Genomic DNA, 19,462 nt, shown 5'->3' with positions numbered 1-19,462 from the left:
AGAAATCATTTACAGGGTTTGTAGCTTTTAGAATCTGATTAATTGGCAGAAGTAAGAAGACTACAGGGAGCCAGGTAAGCAAGGTGTTAAACCTCTAGACTCTTTTTCTGCCCTCAGTTTACCATTTCTTTTCCTCAGGTTTACTCTCTGCTCTCGGTCTAATCTTCTTTGAGCTTCTCAGTCTTCCCATCTCTGGGTTGACAAGTTGAGCTGAGTCATGTGCTAACTACATAGTCAATCTATCTTCCTATAGAAGAAGGTCACTCTTCTTTGCTCCAGCTCCGTCAGTTGCAGCTGCAGGGAGCTGGGACAGAGATGAAATGAACATTCCTTAAAATGCTAACTGATATCACAGAACTATCCACAAGCTGCTAAAAAACATCCAATTAGAACTGCTATAAATTTGTAGTCAAGGAAGTTTTTGATGACAACTGGCAAGTCTGGTTAATTTGGTGAAATTTAAATGACAAAACTGGAAGTAACTTAAAAATGCTAATGCTGAAAAAAACTTTTAAAGGCTTTTTAGAAGGCTCAGAAAGAAATCAGCATAAATAGAAAAATTCCCATTGGAAATGCTGAAGTTCTGACAGTATAAAGAAAAAAAAATATGTTCATTGGTACACTAAATTCCTTAGGCCTTTTCAAAAACTGAACATTTCTTAAAATGCACAAGGCTGGAGCATAAAGATAGAGAGGTCATTGCCCACCTAAAGTCAACCAAAGCACATTTTGCATGTTGGCCAAACAACAAACAACTAAATACAAACAAAGCAGACCAACTCAAAACACAGGATACTTACATTTTAAGATACAATTTATATAAAACCATGTGTGTATAAACACATGCACTGGAAAATCTGTGTTAAGATAACACTAGACTAGGGAAGACATACATGTAACTCAAGAAAGTAAGATTTGGTAAATATGAATTTTTCTTTCACCTTGTATGTAGATAGTTTTTTTCAGACAAACTTTAAAAAACAATAAATATGTACACATGTGGGAAGATACATTTCAAATGCTTAGTTATCTATCTTGGAAATAAACTTTAAAAAAAAAATATGGAACGCTCCTTGAATTTGTGTGTCATCCTTGTGCAGGGGCCATGCTAATATTCTCTGTGTCTTTCCAAGTTTAGTATATGTGCTGCCTGCTGAAGAGAGCACAGAAATGAACTCTTAAAAATAATCTGAAATTTAAGGAACTTTAGAGAAAAAAAGCAGCCATGAGCATAGTTTTATTTGTATATTTTGCAAAGACCTAGGATATCTACTGATTTATTTATAAAATAAATAACATTGTTAAAAGAAAGTAGTTTCTGAAGCTAAAAAAAACTTAGAAATCATCCCTCTAATTTTTAGCAAGAATTAACAGAATGGCTTTCTAGTATTGAAGGAAAAAAAGGTATTAGCTTTTCAAATAAGGTACATTTAAAAACGTGGTATGATTCCAAATAAAATGTTTAATGGAACTAAATTTTACATTAAAATTTTAACTTTGTGTTATAAGAAAATATTTTAATTTTGTTCCTACAATTTCTGATTGATTCTTTGGAAAATTAAAAGTAAACTCTTCGGGGGCTGGGGTTGTAGCTCAGTGGCAGAGCGCTTGTCTAGCATGTGTGAGGCCCTGGGTTTGATTCTCAGCACAACATATAAATAAATAAAATAAAGGCCTCTCGATAACTAAAAAAAAAAAAAGAAAAGCAAAAATAAACTCTTTATAACTCTGCACCATATTGCCTAGGAGGCAGAAAACACAATGAAATTATAAATTTCTCTAATACAGTATTTAGTATTGAGTCATACATGGCCTCCAATAGCATGAGTATCACAAACATCCTTATTCCTACTATACAAAATTTACAGATGCTAACATTTTCACATTTACTTCTATTCTTTTTCTTTTTTAAAAATATTTTTTAGTAGTACATGGACTTTTATTTTATTTACTTATATGTGGTGCTAAGAATTGAACCCAATGCCTCACACATGCTAGGCAAGTACTCTGCCACTGAGCCACAACCCTAGCCCCTTCTAATCCTTTTCTATAGTAAAAGAAATAAAACATTTCTTTGAAGTTGCTATCACATTTTTACTCTTTTCTTAGACTTACTTTCCTCCTCTCCCAGAGGCAACCAATTTTGTAAATTTCATGTTTACATGTTTTATTATACATATACATATACATAAATGTAAGTATTCTTGTGTGTGTGTGCTGTGCCTTTAAAAAATAACGTTTTGATTTTCAGGTGTGGTAATGTTGATACATATAAATCTAATTTGATTCACATTAACTTCTAAATAGCACTTTATGACAATTTATGTATCTATTCACCTATTGAGTAAATATGTTGATGATGGTAAGAATCAGAATTTTCACTGTTGGCTAAGGAAAATATAAATATTTTTATTTGTATAGACAGATAGAAAAGATGAAGAAGAACTTGGTGATGCTGGATTCTAACTGAAGCTATTAGTAGGATTTTATGACTTAAAAATGCATACATACATATATATCTATTTTTCCATGCAAATATGAATGTAACTCTGTATACTGAAAAGAGTCTAGAAGCAATGATACCTAAAAGGAATTTTAAAAATCCTAATTTGTAAATATTATTTCATAGGAAAGACAACAAAGGTTCATTAAAGAAATGGTCAGTTCCAAGCCTGGGGCAAGGAAAACTCAAGGTGAATCTGGAATATTTTGTGTGCCAGAAAAACAGAAAGAACTACTCAGGAATTATGGGAATGTTTACAGAAACAAAACAAAACAAAACAACAGTTTAAAGGAGATTTCACAGGACAGATCTAAGCTTAAAGATAAAAAAGAAAAAAAAAGTGAAGGATTATAATGCATTAAATATTAATAACAAAAATAAAAGAATCTTCAACTTTATAGTGATTTTTTTTAAAGGAGGAAAAATAAATTTCTTCTTTGTAGAAAAACAACAGCTAATAAATATGGAAGCAATGGTAGAATTAGAAAACCACCGTTTTGAAACTGTTTCAGGCAAAAATCATCAGTGAATGCTAAAACCACTGGGTGAAAGATTTTGGGGAAAGAATGAACACATGATTTGAAATTATCACACCATATATTATTTGCTAATTGCAAAAGAAAAAAGTTATTTTTAGAATTTGCCTTATTTTAGTAAGGTGGAAATTATTATATTTATTGGTTAGGAAGGTCTTCTCTTTAGTCTTTGCCTATTTTTCTGTTGATTTTCTTGTGTTGTATTGAGTTGTACAAATTTCTTATATACTTTGGATATTGTATTTTGAAAGTCTTTACTCAGACTATAACTTATTTGTAGGACACTTTGTATAACGAAAGTTTTGATTTTGATATAGACAAATACATCTCTCATTTCCTTTACGATTTGTGCATTTTGAGGCAAATTTCATTTACTTTCCCCTATTTTCAGTCATAAAGTGTTTTAGTCAGTTTTTTTGCTGCTGTGACTAAAGGACCTGACCAGCACAATTATAGAGGAGAAGAGATTTATATGAGGGCTCAAGATTTCAGAGGTCTTAGTCCAAAGAAGGCAAGTGCCATCCTTCAGGGCTCGAGGTGAAGCTGAACATCATGGTGGAGTATGTGGTAAAGAGAACTAGCTCACATCACGATGATCAGAAAGCAGAGAGAGAGTTCTTCACTTGCTAGATACAAATATATATATCCCAAAGCCACACCCCAATTCCTATACCATACCACTTCAGTTACCATTCAGTTAACCCCAATCAGGGGATTAATTCACTGATTGGGTTAAGACTCTTACAATCCAATCATTTCTCCTCTGAACCTTCTTACATTGTCTCACATGTGAGCTTTTGGGGGATACCTCACATCCAAACCATAACATAAAGAAAGCCTCCCATATTTTCTTCTGAAAGTTGGATCCTATTCAGTTTATTTAATTAATGAGCTGAACCGTAAAGGCTGAAATGTTAGAAAATAAAAGCTACTGTAGCAGCCTCTGATCAATGTTAATTTTTGTTCTATGAGGTTTTCCAGCTTTAAGTGAAGACCCCTTTTAAGAGCATTGAATAATTGAGTTACTACTTAAAACCATAAGATAAAGTTATACTTTCAGGATATTAAAAAAAGTAGAGAAGAACAAGTCAAATCATCTTACATGAGTGAACAAAACTTCCTTCCTGAGATCTTCAAAATTGTCATTTGGAGTCCATGCTTCAGCAAAATGCAGGAAATCCCATTTTTCCTTATCATCTTCTTCAGCCTGAAGCTGTTCCTTCCTACCATTTAATGTGCTCCCAGTGACCCGGACCTGTAAGATGAAAAAACATATGAATTTTACAACAGTTTATCTCACAGATGACATTCATTAAGTAGTAACTTGATTTTGCATTTAAACCATAAGTTATCCACTAAGAGAATATTACTATTCCAACTTTAGTAGTATAGATATTCAAAATTACAACCAAATTACCATCTCAATGATTTCTATGCTTAATGAGGGAAAGATCTAACTAGAAACATCACAATATTTGCTTTTCTCATAAAAGCTTTTAATACTTATATGCTTTGAATTTTAACTTATAGATAATAGGCCATTTTGAATATCTATACTCACTGATTGAAAAATACTACAACAGAATGAATATTTATGCTGCCTCCCAAAATCCATTAAGATGTAATTCTGGCTCCCGATGTGATGATATTAGGAGGCTGGAACTTTGGGAAGTGATTATGTGGTAAAGGTGGAGCCTTCACGAATGGGAATACTACACTTATAAAACGGACTCCAGAGAGTTCTCTTTCTATCATGTGAAGATACAAGAAGCTGGCAGACTACAACTTGGAAGAGGGCCCTCATCAGAATCCAACCATGCTGGCACCCTGATCTCAAACTTCTAACCTCCCCAACTGTGAGGAATAAATTTCTATTGCCCTTGTGTCAACAGTATATTGTATTTTGTTACAATAGCACTTATTAAGACAGAAATCCTCTAATACTTAGTCAAGCCCTTTCTATAAACATCCTTCCAGATTAGGGAGAAGAGATAGTTTAGAGAACAGAGCAAATAATGCCATTCCTAACTTTTCTTTTTTATTTTGGGTACTGGGGATTGGATCCCAGTATACTTTTCCACTGAGCTATATCCCTCGTCCTTTTTATTTTTACCTGGATACAAGGTCTCACTAACTGGCCCAGACTACCTTGAAGTATGATACTCCTGCCTCAATGTCCTGAGTTCCTGAGATTACAGGTGTGTGCCACCATACTCAGCTCATTCCTAACTTTTCTAGGGTCTGGGTAAGGATGTCCTTTGTCTAATATTAGATCAGAACTCAAGAATCTTTCTGGAAAGGATTTAGACTTAGGCTACAAAAAGAACTTGGAGTTTCAAATATTAGGTTCCTTGCTAGCTGATCCTATTCTTCTAGTTCTGAAGCAGTAGAATCAGTGGTAAGCACTATGATCTCTATTATCATTACCTTGGTGTACTTTGCCTGAAGACATTAAATCTCAGCTTTTTTTTTTTTTAAGGTGGACACAATATCTTTATTTTATTTTTATGTGGTGCTGAGAATTGAACCCAGTACCTCACGCATGCTAGGCGAATGCACTACCACTTAAGCCACATCCCCAGCCCAAATCTCAGCTTCTTAACTGATTCAGGCTATAGATCATAATAAGCAAGTTAGTAACTTGGTTTAAATGCAAATTCTACCTTTCGATTCAGCATTCCCCACATAAGGGTGTCCAGAGTCCCATTTGCAATAAGGTAGTGAATAGTCACAGAACTGCACTGTCCAATTCGGTGAGCACGGTCTTCTGCTTGTTTTATATGTCCAGGGTCCCAGTACAACTCAGCAAATACAACATGACTTGCAGCAGTAAATGTTAAACCCTAAGCAAAAGATAGTGAAGAAACTGAGATGCAAATAAATTAAAAACTGTAACACAACAGTCATATACAATAAAGTCTTTCTGAATATGTTAAATGGAGATCATCAGAAGACTTAGAAACAAATCAGTTGTTCATTTTAAGCCAAATTAAGAAGATTCAAAAAAGTTAAAACATTGCTTATTGCAAGACAGCCAAGTGAACTACAAAAAATATATTTAAAAGACATTTTGATGTTTCAAAATGTTTCAGGTTGATGGATATACATAAACAAAATCACTTCATTCTTTGATGAAGACTGGATTCACTTTAACACTGGAAAATCTAATAAAATATATAATAAAGGTGAATATAATTTCTAACACATGGTATCCATAGCAACTAGGCAGACAGTATCAACATCCTCTTCATTTAATTCAAACTGCAGTACTACAAAGTAAGAAAATCATGTCTTCAGTGATACTTTTTTCTACCTGTGAAATTTCTCATGATACATCCTGAAGACACTGAAGTTTAGTGCTTTATGTCTCAATATATATAATGCAACAGCATTTTTTTGTAATTGCATTTTGCATGAATTTGAAATAGTGTGACATAAAAATATGAACTGTCTTATTGTATAAGCAATATGAAATAATGCAAATTTCCTCAAATAAAAATTGTGTCAAAGATGCATGATGTTAAAGTTGGTAGACTGAGTGAGATGTAAACAATGCTTATACTATGGCCATATAGTAGTAAACGATGTTAGGTAATGGTCAGAAAATCTACCAACCTTTAGGAAGATGGTCTAATCCATGGAGTTGTTCACATGCATTGAAAGTTCTATGAGTGAGTAGTTTTTGTGATGACATTATTTTAACTTAAAATGTTTTTGTGTCATGTAACAAACTCATATTAGCATTCATTTAATGGAGCACTAGGTCTCAAGCTGAAAATTTCATTGAAAACCAGTCACTTTATAAAATAGGTTACAAGTAACAAAAACATGGATAGAGCCGAATAAACACAATGTTGAAACCCTCTGCTATTTAGGACCAAATGTACTATCAAATATTAGAGATGATGCTGAAAAATAAGAAGTAGCATTTAGAGAGGAACACCTTTAAACTTGTAAAAAGGATCACATGACCATATAAGAATAAAGGAAAATATGCTGTCAAGATCACTGTCATCTTTTTTTTTTTTGGGTGGTGCTGTGGATTGAACCCAGGGCCTTGTGCATTGAGGCAAGCACTCTACCAACTGATCTATATCCCCAACCCCTCTATATCATCCTGAGAGCTGTTAACCTATAATGTAAGATTCTCAGTGCTAAGAACAAAGCTCTTCCTACTTTCCTTTATTCCTATGAAGATATTAGTCTTCAAAGTATAAGAGTCTTGAATTATAATAGGTCTTCAGGAGCACACCTTTGAATAATATGGGAGTGACTTGTACATTCTTAACTTCAAAAAGTCATTTATTTTTTAATTGTATTTTTAATTTGAAAAAGTCCCAGGCTATCCTGCCTGGTTTTCTCCTACGTATCACCAACCTTGCTATAAATACTCCATTTCTAATTTTAAGCTTTTGTTAGTATTTCTATATCTGGAATACTATTAACAGATACTGAGCTCAGATTACTGGACATACAATGCAACATGACAGAAGTATTGAGATAACCCTCCCTTTAATTTGAATTCCTTGTGAGTTCCAGAAATGCTTCATCCTCAGAATTTCTTTATTTATACAATTTTATTTTTTAAAATATATTTATTTTTTAGTTTTAATCAACACAATATCTTTATTTTACATTTATGTGGTGCTGAGGATCGAACCCAGTGCCTCATGTATGCAACGCAAGCACTCTACCACTGAGCCACAACCCCAGCCCTATATATACAATTTTATTTAAATCATTTAGCTGAGTAGAAGCAGATCTTTGCTATATATTAGGTTGCAGGCACAGAAGTACTCTCGATTAGTTTTCTGTATGTTGAATGTACTGACTTAACACTTACGTAGAAATATTTTAGAATACAGGAGAAAAAAGGACAGAAAGATCCCCTAAATATAGTGTGGCTATGACTGTCATTGCTTTCCCTAATATTTATTCTTCTCTTATTCCTCCATAACATAACACCTGGATTTTATCAGGGGTACTGGGAATAAAGACTACTCTTTCCAGCTTCCCTTGTAAGTTTGGAGTGACCATGGGACTAACTGCAAGCCAGTGAGAAGATGTAGTGGGTCTTCCTTCAGGCAACTGCCTGAATTACAGATATGATGCAGAAGTTCTAGCAGCCCTCTTAGATTACAGATACTTGTTTGGAGTGGTAAAGCAGAAAGCCAGAAGAGGCATGGGTCCTAAGGATTTTGTGGAACCACCATTCTAGGATTGGACTCTCTGTAAGAGAGAATGAAATTTTTTATGTTTAAGTCACTCTTAATCTGAGTTTTTATTTACTTACACATCAGAGCACTCTATAACAAGTTCTTGGACAAAAGAATTTCTCCCTCCCAGTTGTCTCACAGATCAATGAAACATAACCAAGTAAGATAAATGGTATAACAAAGTTTTGAGAAAATTCAAAGGAAGGAAAAAAGATCATAGTAAAGCACTACAATCAAATTAACTATACTCTGCTGGGTAATTCTTTACTTGAAAATTTAGGAAGATTTGAGTCAAAAATGTTGAGGCTTCTTTCTATTATACTTTTTAGCATTCTCTAAAATAGAATAAATATTAAAACTAGAATCCAGATATAAAGCTACTTATAGCAAAACCAGTGACAAACCAAAAATTACACTATAGTTTACAAACCAAAATTATGGTTAATGGCCTTTTTATTATCTCAGTGACATTTTCATATCAAATTGAGACTTGAAATTTCTTACCTGACCAGCAGCCTGAATGCTTAGAATAGCCACACGAGTATCAGGATCATTTTGAAATTGATTAACCAGATGTATCCTTTCTGAAGATGGAACACTTCCATCTATCCTAATGTAGCGAGTCTGGCATCGACAAGATAAATGGCAAAATTAGGTCAAGCCCCTATGTATCCTTCTCATAAACTGTACTGCTTATTTTATGGTCATACAAAATAATGGAAATTAGTTAAGATGACAGGTTGGCAAATGTTTTATAAAAAAACTATTACCAAGTTTCTTAATAGCTTCTTATATTATGGCAATATCTTTTATTTTTAACTTTTTTTTTTTAGTTGAAGATGGACACAGTACTTTTAGTTTATTTACTTATTTTTATGTGGTGCTGAGAATCAAACTCGGTGCCTCACACATGCTAGGCAAGAGTTCTACCACTGAGACACATCCCCAGCTCCAATTTCTTTTTTTTTATTATTAGTTGTTCAAAACATTACATAGCTCTTGACACATCATATTTCATACATTTGATTCAAATGGTTATGAACTCCCATTTTTACCCCGTATACAGACTGCAGAATCACATCGGTTACACATCTACATTTTTACATACTGCCATACTAGTGTATGTCTTATTTTTTAATTAAAAGCCTACTTAAAGATAGGGTCTACATCTAATTCATCTTTATATCATCAGTATCAAGGGAAATGCCTTGTATACAACAGGAGCTCCACACATCTTTTTTGAATTAAGGTAATGGTTATTTTTAGTAAAATTCTATGTAAACTAGTTGGGCACGATGGCGCAAGCCTGTAATTCCAGCTGCTTGGGAGGCTGAGACAGGAGAATTTTGAGTTCAAAGCAACCCTTAGCAAAAAAACGAGGTGCTGGGCTGGGGTTATAGCTCAGGGGAAGAGTGCTTGCCTCGCACACATGAGGCACTGGGTTTGATCCTTAGCACCACATAAAAAATTAAATAAACAAAATAGAGATATTGTGTCCATGTATAACTAAAAAAAAAAAAAAAAAAAAAAAAAAAAAAAGCAAGGTGCTAATAAGCAACTCAGTGAGATCCTATCTCTAAATAAAATACAAAATAGGGCTGGGGATGTAGTTCAGTGGTCAAGTGCCACTGAGTTTAATCCCTGGTACCAAAAAAGAAAAAAAAATTCTATGTAAATTGATATGCAACCTTTAAACAATGGATCAGACTAACTTTAAAGTTATAGAATCACTGATTCCAAAGTAAAAGCATAGTCAGACATGCTAGAACAAAGATGACTCTGCTCACATAGCAAGGATTCAAGAAGAGTACTGAATGTAATACTGAAATACAGCTCAAATATTAACTGGGAAATATGGCCCTTGAGTTCTCTTTTTTCACAATGTTAAAATGCAAAGAAAAACATGATATGGTCATTTCCATTCAGGTGGTGAAATAAGATACCCACATATATTTTTTTAAAAGTTGAGAAATATTATTAAACTGAACAGTGTTGTCTTTAAGAATAATTTCAGTTGTGACAAAGAAGTGTTTGAAAAGCTAAAAATAACTAATAATCCACCTTCATAAAAACAATTATGAGCCCTAAATTTCAAATAGTCTCACTCAAATATGCACGTCTACAGAAAGTATGGCCTTAAGTAGTTGAGACATAGAAATATTCACTTTTAAAAGAGAATAATTCAAGTTAACATCAAATAGAATATCAACTATTAACTTTATCTCCACAAAGCAAATAATAAATAAACTAAAAATCCATTTATTATTCATTAAGAGAGATTATAAAATCTTCTAAGGGTCTTTCTAAAAAAAATACACAGTTTGTAAGAAAGTTTGGGAGACAATCACTTTCTACCCCATGAGTACCTATATTTTTAACTTTTAGTAAAATATAGTAAAGCTAAATGAGATTCTAAACATACTAGTAAAATGAATGTGGGAAAAAGGGGCAGACCATTATACTTGGAATAGATTCTAGTAATTTTAAAGTGTAACAGAATCAGAATAAGAAAATATTATGAACCTAATTTTATTGCTCTATCACTTAAAAATTATTTCTAAGTTTAATTAACACCTCACAAGGTGTTGTATAGATACTATAGAATAATCAATGAGAAAGTAACTTTTAATGCATAACACTTTATTACATTGTTCTCTATGTGCTCTATGGAGGAAATACTAGGACTACTTCTTTGGCTAATGTTAATGAACATAATAGTTAATTCTTAAAAAAACGATATAAAGGGGCTGGGGAGATAGCGCAGCTGGTAGATTGCTTGCTTCACATGCACAAGGCCTTGGGTTTAATCCTCAGCACCACAATAAATAAATAAATGACACAAGAGTAACATTTTAAAAAATTGATATAAAGTTTTTTTAAAAAAACATGGCTTAATTCCTGATTTTAAAAAACTGACCTATAATGACAAGTGGCTTTGTTGTTGCATGTTTAGCAAGCTTACATATTTGTCAGAGAATTTCTTTTGGCCATTTCTGAACATCTCTAGAAGTTCTCATCATTTAAAGAGAATAGATGGCAGGTATAAATGTGGAAAAAAAATGGATGATGCTGTCGCTGACAGAACCATTGGTAATTAAGGTTGACTGAAGAAAATGTGGTAGAGCCAGCTTATTTGGTGGCACTAATCTGGTAAGTCACACGGGCCATCTGTTTCAAATTCATCTACACTAAATATTATCAATCATTTTCTATAGACAATACTGCCTGGAAGTTTAAAAGGTGTAAAAGTACTTAGTTGATAATACTGGCTGGATTCCTTTTTTCGTCTACATAACCCACATTCAAAGGACACCATGCAGATAAACAAAAATTTTAACTTTTAATTGTTAAAGAACATACTACTCTCAAATGGTATATCTAGGAAAAAAACAGAATTCACATTACTGTTTCCAAGCAACCTATGATTAATGAATTCAAATAAATTTATCAAAGGAAAATTTAAAAATTGGCATGAAAGACAAAATAGTACATCATAATAATATAGCATTTGTATAATTTGAAAAAAAATTTTTAATAATACATTATTTCTAAAATAATAAATTTTATAAAACATCATCTGAAGAAGAGGGGAATATCCTACCTAAATTATGAGACTACAAGTAATTTTTAGAATAGTACAAATTTGCATTCTAAAAATTATTTTACATAACAAAGTCAACATACCTTGTTTTCAATGACTGCTTCTGTGCAAGCTTGGAGCATGCTTAAATGGTGAGCAAAAACCAGAAACTTAAGTGAATCATTCTGAAGTATCATCTTAATATAATCCTTTACTGCACCTGCCTAAATATTAAAAGTTAAACCATATTAATGTCATAAAAATTTTATTTAAGAATCATGTCATTTTTTTTTTTTTTTTTTTTTAATTTTTTATTGTGGGTTGTTCAAAACATTACAAATTTCTTGACATATCATATTCCACACTTTGATTCTAGTGGGTTATGAACTCCCACCTTCACCCCATACACAGATTGCAGATTCACATCAGTTACACATCCATTGATTTACAAATTGCCATACTAGTGTCTGTTGTGCTCCGCTGCCTTTCCCATCATCCACCCTCCCCCCTCCCCACCTCTCCCCTCCCCTCCCCTCCTCTCTCTCTACCCCCTCCACTGTATAACCCTGAGGGTCTCCTTCCATTACCGTGCAATTTCCCTTCTCTCTCCCTTTCCCTCCCACCTCTCATCCCTGTTAAATGTTAATCTTCTTCTCCTGTTCTTCGTCCCTACTCTGTTCTTAGTTACTTTCCTTATATCAAAGAAGACATTTGGCATTTGTTTTTTAGGGATTGGCTAGCTTCACTTAGCATAATCTGCTCTAATGCCATCCATTTCCCTGTAAATTCTATGATTTTGTCATTTTTTAATGCAGAGTAATACTCCATTGTGTATAAATGCCACATTTTTTTTATCCATTCGTCTATTGAAGGGCATCTAGGTTGGTTCCACAGTCTTGCTATTGTGAACTGTGCTGCTATGAACATCGATGTAGCAGTGTCCCTGTAGCATGCTCTTTTTAGGTCTTTAGGGAATAGACCAAGAAGGGGAATAGCTGGGTCAAATGGTGGCTCCATTCCCAGCTTTCCAAGAAATCTCCATACTGCTTTCCAAATTGGCTGCACCAATCTGCAGTCCCACCAGCAATGTACAAGTGTACCCTTTTCCCCACATCCTCGCCAGCACTTGTTGTTGTTTGACTTCCTAATGGCTGCCAATCTTACTGGAGTGAGATGGTATCTTAGGGTGGTTTTGATTTGCATTTCTCTGACAGCTAGAGATGGTGAGCATTTTTTCATGTACTTGTTGATTGACTGTATGTCCTCCTCTGTGAAGTGTCTGTTCAGGTCCTTGGCCCATTTGTTGATTGGGTTGTTTGTTCTCTTATTGTCTAATTTTTTGAGTTCTTTGTATACTCTGGATATTAGGGCTCTATCTGAAGTGTGAGGAGTAAAGATTTGTTCCCAGGATGTAGGCTCCCTATTTACCTCTCTTATTGTTTCTTTTGCTGAGAAAAAACTTCTTAGTTTGAGTAAGTCCCATTTGTTGATTCTAGTTATTAACTTTTGTGCTATGGGTGTCCTATTGAGGAATTTGGAGCCCGACCCCACCGACTGTAGATCGTAGCCAACTTTTTCTTCTATCAGACGGCGCGTCTCTGATTTGATATCAAGTTCCTTGATCCATTTTGAATTCACTTTTGTGCATGGCGAGAGAAAGGGATTCAGTTTCATTTTGTTGCATATGGATTTCCAGTTTTCCCAGCACCATTTGTTGAAGATGCTATCCTTCCTCCATTGCATGCTTTTAGCCCCTTTATCAAATATAAGATAGTTGTAGTTTTGTGGATTGGTTTCTGTGTCCTCTATTCTGTACCATTGGTCCACACGCCTGTTTTGGTACCAGTACCATGCTGTTTTTGTTACTATTGCTCTGTAGTATAGTTTGAAGTCTGGTATCGCTATACCGCCTGATTCACACTTCTTGCTTAGCATTGTTTTTGCTATTCTGGGTCTTTTATTTTTCCATATGAATTTCATGATTGCTTTCTCTATTTCTACAAGAAATGCCATTGGGATTTTGATTGGCATTGCATTAAACCTATAGAGAACTTTTGGTAATATCGCCATTTTGATGATGTTAGTTCTGCCTATCCATGAACAGGGTATATTTTTCCATCTTCTAAGATCTTCTTCTATTTCTCTCTTTAGGGTTCTGTAGTTTTCATTGTATAAGTCTTTCACCTCTTTTGTTAGGTTGAGAATCATGTCATTTTTAAAGCAAAAAAATGCCTCAAAAATCAGCAAGTCTCTGTATTAACATCAGTAGGTTCACAACTTTCAGCTGCTTTCTTCTCTGGGCAGTATACAGAAGTAGAAGCCAATATGTAAGGGGCATGTGAAAAAAGAGGGAGAAGAGGTGAGAAATGAGAGGTAAAACAAGAACAAGACAAGAATTAGAAAGAAAAAGAAAATAAAGCACAACATGGAAAGGGGTTAGTCAAGCAGGGTGTGGTAGAAGGGGTAGATAGTTTTGCTTAGAAGTTGACTTTCAAAAAAGTCTTAAAGAAGACTGTTTGTGTAGAGTTAAAGAAAAAACAGAAAGTAAAAATTTTTTTTAAAAAATGGTATTTTGGGGGCTGGGGTTGTAGCTCAGTGGTAGAGCGCTTGCCTAGAACATGTGAGACACTGGGTTCAATCCTAGCAGCACATAAAAATAAATAAATAAAATAAAGGGATTGTGTTCATCTATAACTAAAAAAAAATTTTTTTTAAATAATGGCTTTTTTTTTTTGAAGGAAAGACTGTAGAAGAATAAGAAGTCTGAGACTGAAGTTAAGATTTAAGGAAAATTTGTTTGCCTGTTTATTTATTTTTTGACAGGACTAGGGATTGAACCCAGAGGTACTCTTCTTCTGTGCTATATCTCCAACCATTTTTTACTTTTTTTTTTTTACTTCTTTGTTTTTATGTGATGCTGAGGATTGAACATAGAGCCTCAAACATGCTAGACAAGCGTTCTGCCACTGAGCTACAACTCCAGCCCTGCTTTTTAAAATTTTGAGATAGGATCTCATTAAGTTGCCCAGGATGGCCTTGAACTTTTGATCTTCTTGCCTCAGCCTCTCATATAGTTGAGATTACAGGCATGTGCCACCTTGCTCAGTTGGGTGGGTGGGTTTTATCTATCTATCTATCTATCTATCTATCTATCTATCTATCTACCTATCTGACTCTGGAGATAGAACCCAGGGCTTTGTGCATGCAAGGCAAGCACTCTACCAACTGAGCTATATTCCCAGCAGGGGTTTATTTACTTTTTAACTTAAGGAACTTAGTAGGCTTACTAACAGGCAGTTAAAGAAGAGAACAGGCTAGGAGAAATAGAAAATAAGGGCATTTGGCTTTTTTTGAGGTAGAGAAGATTCCAGAAGAGCCTGGAGTGACAGGATCAAGAGCACAGGAGGAATGTCTGAAAGAACAGAGGGAAATATGAAGAAATTGTGTGGTAGAAGAAAGAAAATCATGAAAGCTCAGATTGAATATGCTTTTATCAGTTAACTTTAGGAAAAATTACATACTAAGAATAAGAAGTCAACATGAAGTGACTTAAATAGGAATTGAATTTAGGTGGATAGGATTAATTAATTTTAAACATGGATATAGTATATTCTAACTGTTAAAAGCTAGTTACTTAAATGTTTTGTATAGAGATGACAGGCGGAATGCCAGGTTGCTTATGACTAAAACTCTCAGGTGTCACTTCAGGGGAACTGGGCTAACTGGGCTGCGTGAAACAACCAAACAAGGGACAGAAATACCTTCTTTGGGGGTGCTGTGACGGCTCCTCTGACCTTAAGAGTCCACAGAAAGAGAGAGAGAGAGAGAGAGAGAGCGAGAGAGAGAGAGAGCATGTGCTGACCCCTTTTATTGAGGAGAAGCTATTCAAATGAGGCAAGGGGTCAGGTTTCAAGGTGCTGAGTCTAGCTTCATGATGTCTGTTGTCAGCAGATTGACTGATATCTAGGAAGACCACACCCCAGGGCCCAGTAAGAGAAGGGGACACACAAAAGGCATTTCCATGGAACATTCTATCCTAAACAGGGCAACGGATAATATTACAAAGGACCAGGTGAGCATAGCTCCACCCATGGAGATGTAGAAAGGCATGCCCATGCAGGAAGACACAGTCACTCAAAACCTAGAAGACCAAGGCCATCCAGCAGCATGACCACTGGATGCTACACCCGCTCAGCAGGGAGTCAGACCCAGTCAGGTATAGTTTGGCCTACCACAGTGGAAGACATTTCTTTTCTATGCCATTTTTAAATTTTAGTAAACTGTACAGGGACAAAGAAAATTGGAGAAAGGTCAAAAGCAACAAAACTTTCAAAGCTAGTAAATAGTTGATGCCTAATAACTGATTAGCCAATCTGGGAGATCCAAAAAAAAACAAAAGTCAAGAAGTACCTGGTTCATGCTATAGTCATCTATAAAGGCTTAGGAAAAATAGCACCTAGGGAATGAGAATGAAGTATGGCTAGAACTGGAGGACTTGCTGAATGCTGAAGTAGTTGATTGTGTATAACATTGTTCCATATCCTCTCTCTATGGATCCCACATCACAGGTACCTTTCCTGACCACCCTAGCAGAAAATTAGAATTATTTTTTAGATAGGGTAAAACAATTTATTTGGATAACTGGAACTCCACATCTATGTATGATATCAAAGTGCATAAATGCATTCTACTGTCGTGTATAACTAATTAAAACAAATTTTAAAAAAGTATGGATTGGAAACTTAAGGCTCAATGCAATAGTGTTGAGAGGTAGGGCCTAATATGAGGTGTTTAGGTTATGAGGCTTCTACCTTCTTAAGTGGACTAATGCCAAGTATAAAAGGGCTTAAGGCTGCAAATTCAATCTCTTGATCTCTCACATTCTCTTGTCTTTCTGTATTCCACTATAGGACAATGCAGCACAAAGTCCCTCCTCACAAGTGCACACCTTGATATTGAACTTCTTAACCTCTAGAACTGTGAGCCAAATAAACTTCAATTGTTTAAAAATTACTCAGTCTTGGGTATTATGATATAGCAGCACAAAAGGACTCAGAGAGTAGGCATACAGTGCAAAAATCATGGAGATTAAATGAATATTATATATAAATGATAAAGTACTGGAGCTGTAGCTCAATGGTAAAGGCACTTGGCTGACACGTGTATCCGAAACCCCAGAACCACATACAAAGTTATGTGTGTCTGTGTGTATGTGTATGTGTGTATATACACATGTACAGACACATATGTGTGTGTATATATGGATATGTGTGCTCTTAGCCTTATTACCTCCATATATCCCAAAGAGACAAATAGGCTTATGTCCATTAAGCAGAAGAGCAGAATCATATAAAAAGTGATTCTTTTCTGGGGAATATGACCAGCCAAAGAGGAGGAAAACAAAAACAAAAAAACAAAAGAAAGAAATAGGGGCTGAGGATGTAGCTCAGTGGTAACGCGCTTGCCTCGAATGTATGAGGCACTGAGTTTGATCCTCAGCACCACATAAAAATAAAGATACTGTGTATTCATCTACAACTAAAAAATATACATAAAAATAAAAAAGGAAAGAAACAACTAAAGATAGGGTTCTCAACAAAACATCCCAATCAGATCACCTTTAATTGACAGCCATAGTCTATAAGCATATCTACGCACAAGATTTAGCATAGTCAGTGTTTAGTATCTTTTATGTAAACAGAAGCAAACAACCCAAGATCACCGGACATTTTTAGAACACAACACAGATGAATATATTAACTGTGCAGGCTAGAAAAGAGTATATTTATAAAACAAAAACAGGATGATATAAAAATGAAACATTGAATGGAAAAAATGCTCTCAAAAATTAAAAATATAATAGAAGTTTAAAATTCACTGGTTATTAAACTGAGAAAATGTCCAAAAAAGTAGGTAGAAAAAAATAAATAAAATACAAGAAAATTAGAGAACTAAGTCATGAGAGCAATATGTGAAAAATAAATTTCTAGGAAATAATGCAGAGAAAGAAGAAGAAAGAAAAAAAATCAAAGAAAAAGTTTCACTGATCATATGGGCATGAGTATTCACAATGGAAAATGGAAAAGTATTCATCCTTCATGTGAATGAAAATGAACCCAGAGCAAGGCCTATCATTATGAGATTTTAGAATGCTGGGGATAAAGATTCCAGAGAAAGGAGGAAAAAATTTCTCAGAATCAAAATAGGATAAAAATCTTGAATTGCATTGGATTTTTCAACAACAATACAAGAAATTTTTAGAGAAACAGATTTCTACAAATGGGAATGGAGCCACCATTTGACCCAGCTATTCCCTTTCTTGGTCTATTCCCTAAAGACCTAAAAAGAGCATGCTACAGGGACACTGCTACATCGATGTTCATAGCAGCACAGTTCACAATAGCAAGACTGTGGAACCAACCTAGATGCCCTTCAATAGACGAATGGATAAAAAAAATGTGGCATTTATACACAATGGAGTATTACTCTGCATTAAAAAATGACAAAATCATAGAATTTACAGGGAAATGGATGGCATTAGAGCAGATTATGCTAAGTGAAGCTAGCCAATTCCTAAAAAACAAATGCCAAATGTCTTCTTTGATATAAGGAGAGTAACTAAGATCAGAGTAGGGATGAAGAGCAGGAGAAGAAGATTAACATTTAACAGGGATGAGAGGTGGGAGGGAAAGGGAGAGAGAAGGGAAATTGCATGGTAATGGAAGGAGACCCTCAGGGTTATACAGTGGAGGGGGTAGAGAGAGAGGAGGGGAGGGGAGGGGAGAGGTGGGGAGGGGGGAGGGTGGAGGATGGGAAAGGCAGCGGAGCACAACAGACACTAGTATGGCAATATGTAAATCAATGGATGTGTAACTGATGTGATTCTGCAATCTGTGTATGGGGTGAAGGTGGGAGTTCATAACCCACTTGAATCAAAGTGTGGAATATGATATGTCAAGAAATTTGTAATGTTTCGAACAACCCACAATAAAAAATTAAAAATATTTAAAAAAAAATTGTGTAAAAAAAAAATTACTCAAATTTTGACATCATTGGAAAGCAAAGCCAATATAGTAAAAGGATTTAAAAAATTAATTTCATGAAAGCTTAATTATAAAAGTCATTAAGTAAAACAGGTAATCTAATTCTATTAAAACTAACTTCAATTAAAATTTTGATTTCTTTATAAACTCCATCAACCAGTCATGCCAGTAAGGTAATCAACTTTTTAAAAAATTGTAGATGAGCATAATATCTTTATTTTCACTTCAATTAATTATGTGGTTTTGAGTATTGAATCCAGTGCCTACCACTGAGCCACAACCCCGGTCCAGGTAATCAACTTTTACTACTAAACCATAAGCATGAATAAAACTTATTTGGGTGTTAAAATTGTTATACACAGAATATATAGACTTTTAATTTTGTATCTTCTATCTATATAGAGATGCTGAAAAGTCTCTAATAAGAAAATAGGTACCACCCAAATCCATGATCATTAACAAATACTAAATTTATTCAGCTATCCTAGAGAAATTATGGTTTCTTGAGTCAGATTGTCTGGATTCAAATCCTGACTCCAACACTTAAAAGTCTGAGAGAGAATAAGCAAGTCACTTAATCTCGG

At 34.6% G+C, this 19,462-nt stretch overlaps 1 protein-coding gene and 1 non-coding gene across 7 annotated transcripts in view; both read right to left on the bottom strand.

Moving 5' to 3' along the window:
- Zranb3 (zinc finger RANBP2-type containing 3) overlaps positions 1 to 19,462 on the bottom strand; it is a 232,121-nt gene that overhangs the window by 51,807 nt on the left and 160,852 nt on the right. For 5 of the 6 annotated variants that reach the window (XM_046463792.2, XM_046463794.2, XM_046463793.2 and 2 more), the window contains 4 exons: positions 11,940 to 12,059; positions 8,760 to 8,879; positions 5,703 to 5,882; positions 4,142 to 4,294 (listed from right to left, as the gene is read on the bottom strand). In XM_046463792.2, the coding sequence (XP_046319748.1) occupies positions 4,142 to 4,294; positions 5,703 to 5,882; positions 8,760 to 8,879; positions 11,940 to 12,059 (573 nt within the window). The remainder of the gene's footprint in view (positions 1 to 4,141; positions 4,295 to 5,702; positions 5,883 to 8,759; positions 8,880 to 11,939; positions 12,060 to 19,462) is intronic. The other variant, XM_046463796.2, reaches the window with a different exon arrangement.
- On the bottom strand, positions 1,056 to 1,166 carry LOC124106224 (U6 spliceosomal RNA). The gene has a single exon (XR_006856029.1). It is a non-coding gene; the product is annotated as a U6 spliceosomal RNA (small nuclear RNA).

The sequence above is a fragment of the Marmota monax genome, unplaced genomic scaffold (genome assembly GCF_021218885.2).
Source record: "Marmota monax isolate L192 unplaced genomic scaffold, Marmota_monax_Labrador192_F-V1.1 WCK01_AAM20220418_F8-fsc00034, whole genome shotgun sequence".
Taxonomy (NCBI): Eukaryota; Metazoa; Chordata; class Mammalia; order Rodentia; family Sciuridae; genus Marmota; species Marmota monax.
The sequence above is the reverse complement of the archived record's forward strand: the minus strand, read 5'-3'. Positions and strand labels throughout refer to the sequence as shown.